General features: G+C 29.8%; 1 protein-coding gene across 1 annotated transcript in view; it reads right to left on the reverse strand.

Moving 5' to 3' along the window:
• LOC101241475 (mitogen-activated protein kinase kinase kinase kinase 5) overlaps positions 1-9,823 on the reverse strand; it is a 103,377-nt gene extending 93,554 nt beyond the window's left edge. Inside the window, exons 1-2 of the mRNA XM_065799338.1 lie at positions 9,682-9,823; positions 4,747-4,804 (exon numbers count right to left, since the gene is read on the reverse strand). Coding sequence (XP_065655410.1) covers positions 4,747-4,804; positions 9,682-9,780 — 157 coding nt within the window. The 5' untranslated portion in view covers positions 9,781-9,823. The remainder of the gene's footprint in view (positions 1-4,746; positions 4,805-9,681) is intronic.
• Between the last annotated feature and the right edge of the window lie 200 nt (positions 9,824-10,023).

The raw sequence follows: 10,023 nt of genomic DNA on the forward strand, positions 1-10,023 counted from the left end.
TCTTCTTAATTTTAATTTAAAGATTAAGAAACCAACTAAAAAATGAGTGGTCTTTAATTTTTGGCCACCACTGTATATATATATATATATATATATATATATATATATATATATATATATATATATTCACCTGTATTTATAAACATAACGTGAATTTCAATCCAAGATTAAAATGTCAGTTGATGTTGGTTTAATACTTAAAAATGCATTGAATAATTTTTGAAGGTTTTCTGTACGTTGTCCAGTGTTCTTATAAAGAGTGAATTCCGATTTTAACCATTTGAAATCTAATCCAGTTGTTGTTGTTGTATGTTCTTTACGAAGAAGCAAGTTTAATTCGTCGTTTAGTGATAGACTAACATTTTCAGATTCGGATTGTATCGACTCATCTATTTCAGTTTCTTTATTAAATCCAAACAATCGAGAAGCAAGACGACCGGCAAATATCAATGTTGCTTTTGTTGGAGTGTTTGAAGGATCTTTTAAACTCTTTAAAAGATTCATAACATCCTTGTTCAATCTTTCATCAGTACGGATTTTCAAGTTATTGTACAATTCTTCACTGATTTTGCTGTTGATCATTGACAATTTTTTAAACATAAACTCCAAAATCATTTCAGCACTTGCTAATGTTGCATCTTCCTGACTTAAACGTTGAACTGCAAGTTTTATCGGTTCCATAGCATCATTAAGATTACGATCGATTAAGATTAAGAGCAATAAAATTAATTGAATCCAAAATGTGTGTCGCATTGAACTCAAATAAAGTCTCTCGAATTGCCATTTTAGTCTTAATAATCGAGTCCAACATGGTTGGAATTGAATTCCAGCGAGTTTTTACATCAAGATGTAGTTCAATTTCACGTCCTGTTTAAGCTTTCACTTTACTCAAAAAAATGTTGTTGCGAACTGTTGAATTTTTTATGAATTTGACAAGCTTTCGAGAATTTTTCAGCAAATCGTGATAACTAATTTCAGATTGTTCAATGTCGTCATCATTTAGGAAATCAAGGCAATCATCAAAGCAATCACTTTCATCAGATTCATCGCTATCAAAATAGTGTTCCTCAATTTCATTCTCTTTCTTATATAAAGTATCACAGACACCCAAATGTAGAGCATGGTTTAGGCAAAACTGGCCAATTATATCCACAAGTCTAATGAATTTTTTATTCACTGCTGCTCCATCCTGAGTTGAGCCAACAATATCTTTGTTCATGTCAATTCCAAATTCAGTTAAATGTTGTTTCATAGCGACAACCATGTCTTCAGCAGAACAATATCCAACAATGCGAACAAGACCAGTTTTAATAGTGACTTTATCATCGCTGCTGTGTATATTAATTCCAAAGAATCGTCTTCCTATTATTGTTGTATATTCTTCTACGCACATACTGAATTTTGCACCATTAGCAAGTTTTTCCTTAATTATTTCAACAATTTTTGCTTTTTTCTTGTTAAAATCTTCAATAATTAATTTCATGACATCATGTTCATTAGCTGGAAGTTTGTAACCATCTTGTGATATAGATTGACGAATATAATTGTTTCTAGTTATTGCTCTAATTGAAATACCATCAGTTGCCATATCTGTAACTATTTCTTTGAGGGATTTTCGATTGAAAAATTCAAAAATTGATTTTGTTCTTTTCTCTGGTGTTGGTTCTTCGTTGGATGTGCCAGCTGCTGACCTTTCAAAATCAATTCCATGTGTCTTAAGATGTGCTTTCAATGTAGTTGTAGAATTTCCAGAACAGACAATGATTTTGTTGCATCACGAGCATTGTCCTTCGAGAGATTTTGTTTTTGGATTTTTTCGTTTTGTAGCAAAATCCCATACTGACGACATTGCTGAAATATATAAGGATTGTTATTGTATTCTTAAATCAAATTAAAATGATTTAATACGTACTGTTAAATGTGTTACTTTTAAAAACACCCAAGATTTTACTTTCTTCTCTTTGAAAAACACAAGGAAAAACACTAACTTATCACCAATACGTAATATTTTTTAAACATGAAAAAGTCGTTAAAAACAGTCAAAACAGTTCTGAAAAAACAGCTGTTTACTGTTTTTCATTTTTGACCAAAAAACAGCTATTTTACTGTTACTGTTAAACAGTAATAAAATAACTAAAATAAAATAATTAAAATACAAATGGCAATGTTTTATTTATACTCAAGATAAAACATTAAAAAAGAAATACGGTAAAATAAAAATTTATTTTAATTTTAAATAAACAAATTTAAAAAAAAAACACAGGAAAACAAACGATTTATTTAAATTCTAAATAAAATAATTAAAGTTAAAACGGCAATAGCAATTTGATTATGTAAGGTTAAAAAAAAATGCATTTTAAATTTTAGTAAAATTTAATAAAGAATTGATCGTCTAAAAAATGATTTGATTGTCTGGTTTTTAATTTTTTTATTTCAACCATTGAATTATTTAGAAGTCACTGTAGTAGAAGTCGCTGCTTTACTTATTGGCCATTTAATATATTACAAAAAGTTAATGAAAGTATGTCTGTTTTGTAAAGCTGTTTATTATAAAGATCAAAAAGATTAACTCAAATGTGAATGCTATTGTATAATTTCTGACATTCTTGCCATGAAGAAACATCAATTTATTGTTTTCTCACTAAGTTACTCCCCATGGTCAAAATCAAACTACCCACAATCAATAAAAATACTTCAGTGGTTGCGCTGCATTACAGTAAAAAAATTACAAATATTTATTAAACTTAATACACCATCTTGAAGGTCATAATATAAAAGCTGAGCATCGCTTCTCTACTATGTTCCATGGTAAAAGCCTATATTTTTGGTATAGGAGAAACTATAAAAAAAGAAGCAGCAAAGGTGAGTCTACGAGTAGCAACTACAAATTAGACTCTCATACCACACAAACTGTTTACATGGGTGTTAAAAGGTGTTTAGCATATTTTATTAAGTGATGATATTAATAACCACAAAACTTATTTTAACCTCCAAAAACAATATATGAAGATATGAGTACACACTCAAGCTTAACAGTTTTGTACCAGGTAGAGAGAAACATTTTTTACAGAAAATCTCTAGCAATCCTGTTTATGATACCCATTACCTAAATAATGTTAACTTGGTACAAAAAGATCCTGCAAATTTGAAACCCGGTAATTACATTGCTTGCTTTTACAATGATTAATGGTACATAGGATTTGGGCTTGAGATTTGTAATGAAAACCAAGATGTTCATGTGTAGTTCATGCATAGATACAAATTACATTTGAAATGGATTAATGATGCACAATGATTATGTCAGTTTTTGTCTATTTGACAAAGTAATATGTCTAATAAGTGTTCCATCCATTAAGGGTAGAAGTGCTCGCAAGCACTATCTTCCTAATAATGTGGAATTATAATGTGGAATCATCGATGTGGTATCAATACCGATACCACATCGATAGTGATATTATGAGTTATGTAAAATAGAGATAAAGAAATTAGTATACTTGTGTTTTATTTGTATATACACTTCTTCATTAAGCATTGTTTTGTTTTTTATTTTTATTTTTTTGGAACATAAAACTTGCGTTAATTTTTAGATCTCCTTTTAACCTAAAAAAGCATCACACTCAAAAAGCTAAAATTATGTCATACAATAGAGTATAGGTCATAAATTTTTTTGGTGATTGTCTATATATATTGAACTTCCACAGTAAAAAGTTTCATAATTTATTTCAACTGTTCATTTTGTTTTCTTTGCCTGCAAAGTGAATGAAATTTATCAAATTATTCCAAAAAAAGTGATATTTTAACAGGCTGCTGTAAGTGTTAAACAAACTTCAACACATAATTTTGATTTTTGCAACAAGTGGTTACTCTAAGTACACAAAAGTAAAAAAAATTGGTACTGCCTGCTAGTAGGTATTGAACTGCAACACATTAAAGTTTACATAACTTTTCATAATATTGTGTTATTTAGAAACTTTGAAGAACAATAACTCAAAAGTTGTTTTAAGTCAGTCAAAAATAAATGCAAAAATGAATTATTTGGGTGAAAAACTATTACTGTACAAAATTTCAGCCGATCACCTTTTTTATTTAAAAAGTTATGGTCTGTCAAAAATCAAAAAAACTACTGTAAGCTTTAGGTACTTAAATTTTTCCAATATTCAAAGTTTTTTATTAAAAAGAAAAGTTATTTCACTGTCGGTTTTTTTTAATGAAAGAATTAAATTAAAATTAAAACAAATTAACATTTTTTGTACATTATTAATTTAATGTAATTATAAAAAACGCAGCATAAAAAATACTTTTTATGCTACGTTTTAATTTTTTTGTTGTTGTTGATTCACCTCCTCAAGGCCAAGAAGGCCACTACAAACAAGGAGGCTACTTATTTGTTATATAATCCTCTCTCAACTCTATAACTTCGAAACACAAACCTTGACAAACAAGGCCGCTGCGCGGAGAAACAAGTTGAGTGCAGTACTACCAGGGACATGGTGGGGATTGAACTCGGAACCTCTCGCTTATGAAGCGAGAGCTCTACCACTACACCACTATTGCTGTGTACCACCCAAACTATTGCTGGTTACAGCACTGATATTCTCTTTGCAACCTCAACAGTTGCAGAATCATTATAAAATAAATTTAAACATAAAATCATTTTCAAGCAACATTATTTATTTTGTAATAGGCTGCAGCAAATTTTTCCAGTCCTACAATAATAAGGGTGGAATTACAAAATAAATGGTTAACCTGGCTCTACATTAATAATTTTGACAGCTGCCAAATCTCCTGTTGCTTTAACACGAGCCTAAAAACAAAAATAAATAAATCTAAATTTCTTCATTTACTAAATATATTCTAATATAGAGGGTTCGAAATAGCCACCAGACATCAAACATTGTCCAGTAAAAACAACATATATCAGTCATTTTGTCCAACCCATATTTTGTGTAAATTTATTTTATAATCATTTTAGTTGTTCCAAAATTATTAATAAATTCAGTAGTGCATATAAACTTTAGTTTTGAACTTTTTATTTTTTATACAAAACAGAAAATGAAGTTGAACACACAGCTATGTTAACAAAATACAACTTTTTTTGAGTTAATTAATTTTTTTAAAAACGCCTCAGCATTAAATTTTTTTGAATTAAGCAGCCTGATTTTTATTATTTATATTAAAACGTTGCGATTAATTATTAATTTAAATTTATATTTATGTATTGTCCAATGGTTTTTATAAATTTTAAACGAATATTTTAGCTTTTTAAACCCTTTTTAAATTTATTTTATAAAAACTTTAACATTATAGTTATTTTAATGCTCATAGAAACCAGTACTTTTTATTACACTATTAAATTTGAGTTATGTTATGTAACATTTGTTTTAGCACTAATGTTTTCTGCTATTTAAAGCATTTATAAAAGTAATCATAAAAAAAGTTTGAAAAGATTTATCGAAAAATACATATTTATATAAATGTAATTACATATTCTTTGATATTTATTATAATTACATATTCTTTGATAATTTAAATAAAATGGGTTTATTGTAAACAACCATTAGAATTAATTTGTTACTTTATTTAATGAAGTAATAAGTAAACAAAATAATTTATGAATTAATATATTTATAATAATTTACAAAGCATTTATAGCATTTTTTTAAAAATGTAATATAAATATGTTTTCTATTTCAAATTATAGTTTTTCGAGCTTAGATTTTTTTTTTTCTTTAAGAGTTTTTCTTTTTAGATAAGTTATCTTTTAAATTTTATATTTATTTTCAGCGCATTTTTGAAACGCTTTAAGTTGTTTAAACAAACTGCTGTGGTCAAATTGAAAAAATAAAATATTTCAAGTGTGGTCAGGAAATGGTGTTCCATTGCATTTCTTTAGTTTTTATTGGACATGTCCGCCAAATTTGAGTGTTTATTGGACAAATTGTCTTAGAACAAAAAAGTTTGTTATTTCGAGCCCTGCTAATATATATTTATATATATATATACGTATATATATATATATATATATATATATATATATATATATATATATATATATATATATATATATATATATATATATGTATATATATATATATATATATATATATATATATATATATATATATATATATATTTCGAGCCCTGCTAATATATATATATATATATACATATATATATATATATATATATATATATATATATATATATATATATATAGATATATATGTATATCTATATATATGTATATATGTATATATATATATATACTTCGAGTATATATATATATATAAACTAATTTAAAACATCAGATAATACGAATTCTCCCAATACAAAATAATTTATTTGAAATTTTCGCCGGGTTATAGGCACCGGCATCATCAGCATATAATATAATATAACAATTACCACGCAACAGCCAACCTGGAACCTATTTAATTAAGTGCAAATGCTCCAAAGTGTTGAGGTGGACACATGATAAAGAGTCAGCAATGTGTAGATCTTTTCCTGGAACATATTTTACTACAATTTGATATTTTCGGAGTCTTATCAGAAGTTTTTGTATGTGAGGTGGTGCTTCTGACAGCGGCTTGCGCAAGATATATTCAAGAGGTTTGTGATCACTTTCTATTGAGACCTGTCGCCCACAGGTACATTGATTGAAACGTTCACAAGCAAAAACTATTGCTAAAAGTTCTTTCTCTTTCTGGGCATTTCTCTGTTCTGCTATGATTAAACTACGAGAAGTATCGGGTGACCTTCTTGCATAATACAGGCTTCTAATCCATGTGAAGATGCATCTACCTGAATCTGGATATCTTTTGATGTGTTGAAGAATAAGAGTACAGGAAGATGAAAGAACCTTTTTAATTTTTTCCATAGCACTGGTATGTTCATGGTTCCATGACCAGTGTATGTCTTTTTTAAGCAGCTTGCAGAGGGGAGCTGTTATCTCTGACATATTTGGGATGAATTGTTGCAGATAGTTGACCATTCCTAAGAGCTGCTGCAAATCTACCCATTTGTACTTGTGGATTCAAACTAGGTTTGAATCCACAGACTATTCTTTCATGTGCTTTCATTTAGCACCACTACACTCTATCACCTTTCTTTTTGTTCTATATAACTCTCCTTCATCTCAAGACTGCACTCTTTTTGATGTTATTTCTGATCATATTGACCAAGCCCTCTCTCTTTATCCATCAGCTAATATTGTTGTTGTCGGTGACTTTAATGCTCATCACACGGAATGGCTTGGCTCTAGTGTCAGTGACTCTGCAGGCACTAAAGCCCACAACTTTTGCCTTTCTCAATCCCTAACTCAAATAGTCTACTTTCATAATCACTTTCCAGACAACTCGAATCATTTACCTTCTCTACTCGACTTATGTCTTGTTTCTGATCCTAGTCAGTGCTCAGTTTCTTCACATTCACCCTTCGGTGCTTCTGATCACAGTTTGATCTCTCTAAAACTAATATCTCATTCTTCTACAACATCTGAATCCCCCTATCATCGTACTTCTTACAACTACCTTAAAGCTGAATGGAATTCTTCTTGTGATTTTCTTCGTAATGACCCTTGGGTAGACATCTTTTGTCTTCCTGTCGACAAATGTGCTTCTTACATAACTTTGTGGATTCAGGCTGGCATGGAATCTTCTATTCCCTCTTGACGATTCCAGGTCAAGCCTTACTCTCCCTCATGGTTTTCCTCACATTGTGCTGCTGCGATTGCCAATTGAAACTGTTACTTCCATATCTATCAGCAAACAATTCTCCAGAAAACAGACGTCTATTTATTACTGCTAAAAACCATTGTAAAAAGGTTTTGTCTAATGCCAAAGTCCGTTATTCTCAGGTCATAAAATCTCGTATCTCATCTCAAAAGTTAGGCTCTCGTGACTTATGGAGAATCTTTAATAATATCAATAATGAGGGCAAATCTGTCATTCCACCTCTCTTGTATGGTTTAGACTTTGTCACCTAACCTAAAGACAAAGCTGAAATGTTTGCTAAGAACTTTTCATCAATATCAACTCTTGATTCCACTAGCAGTGTTCTACCTGATATTGCCAACAAACAGGTTGATCCATTGCTTGACATTCATATCACTCCAGCTTCTGTATCTAAAGTGATTTCCTGCTTAGACTCTTCTACATCTTGTGGCCCAGAAAACATACCTGTTATTGTCTTGCAGAAGTGTTCTCTGGAGCTGTCATCTATACTTTCAAAACTATTCAACAAGTGCTTATCAGAGTCTTGCGATCTGATTCGTCTAACTACCGTCCCATTAGTCTTCTTTCTATCATAAGCAAGGTTTTTGAATCGTTAATTAATAAACACTTAATCTCTCATCTTGAATCTAATAACTTTCTGATCATCAATATGGATTTCGATTTTCTCGTTCTACAGCTGATTTGCTAACACTAATAACTGATAGGTTTTATCGTGCATTAGATAAAGGTGGAGAGGTTAAGGCCATTGCTCTTGACATTTCTAAAGCTTTTAAGAAGTTTGGCATGCTGGTCTTCTCCATAAGTTTTCTTCTTAGGGTGTATCTGGTAACATCTTTAAGTTTATTGAATCCTTTTTTTCCAATCATATTATAAAAGTTGTCCTTGATGGACAGCACTCTTCTTTTTATTTTGTAACTTCAGGGGTTCCTCAACGTTCTATCCTTGGCCCTATACTCTTTTTAATTTACATTAACCATCTTCCAGATATTCTCACATCTAAGGTGGTATTGTTTGATGATGATACTACCATTTATTCTTGTCGTGATAAGAAACCAACACCCTCTGATTGCTTGGAGGGGGCATTTGAGCTTGAAAAGATCTCACTTCTGCTACAGCATGGGGCTCACAGTGGCTGGTGAACTTCAATTCAGATAAAACTCAATTTTTTTCAGCCAATTGTTATCGCAATAGTTTAGATTTTCCTATATTTAGGAATGGTAATGTGGTTGATGAGTCATCCACTCTTGATCTTCTAGGATTAACTCTTACTTCTGATCTTTCTTAGAAACCATATATCAAACTCATTGCAAAATTAGCATCTGCTAAGCTTGCATATCTTTATCAAGCTCAACACTTTTTAATTCAGATTCTATTCACTATCTCTATAAATCTCAAATTTGGCCTTTATGGAATACTGTTGTCATATCTGGGGCGGATCTTCTAATGATGCCCTTTCTCTTTTAGACAAGGTGCAAAAACGCATTGTAAACATAGTTGGGCTTGCTTTTACAGCCAACCTCGAACTATTATCACATTGTCATAATGCTTCTTCTCTTTCTCTTTTCTACAAATACTATAATGGGCACTGCTCAAAAGAGCTAGCATCTTTTGTGCCATCTACTAAAACTCATTCTCGTGATTCAATTAAGTCTCATCCTTTTTTTATGACTGTTTCTAAGTGCTCCAAAAACTCTTATTTGTTTAGCTTTTTTCTTCAAACATCAAATCTTTGGAATTCTCTTCCTTTATTTTGCTTTCCTGATTCATATAATTTGCAATCCTTTAAGTCGTCTGTCAATTATTATCTTGCTCTACAATATTCATCTTTTATCTTCCAGTAACTTCCAACTCTAATTAGTGGTTGCTTGCAGCCTTGCTGGAAGCAAAGTTTAAAATAAAATAAAAAATTAACAAAGACAAAATGAACTTTAAAATAATTAAACATTACCTTATAAACCTCTCCATATGTTCCACTACCAACTCTTTGTATTAGTTCAAATTCATTTTCTGGATTACTTGTCAAAATTATTGGCTTGTTGTTTTTCATTTATAATATTTATATATACACGTATATATAAATACATTAATATATACTAAAAGTTAATATATAAGTATTAAATATTAATTTCAAAACAATATATGTAACTAAAATTTAATATTAATTTGACATGAATACATTTATTACCAATAAACATTAATATATTTTCCAGAAATATGAGTTAAAAATACATACAAATATAAATTTTAAATAAGAAATCAGGTGGTGTCATTTTTTATGTAGCATTGTTAG

Source organism: Hydra vulgaris, chromosome 06, assembly GCF_038396675.1.
Source record: "Hydra vulgaris chromosome 06, alternate assembly HydraT2T_AEP".
Lineage (NCBI taxonomy): Eukaryota > Metazoa > Cnidaria > Hydrozoa > Anthoathecata > Hydridae > Hydra > Hydra vulgaris.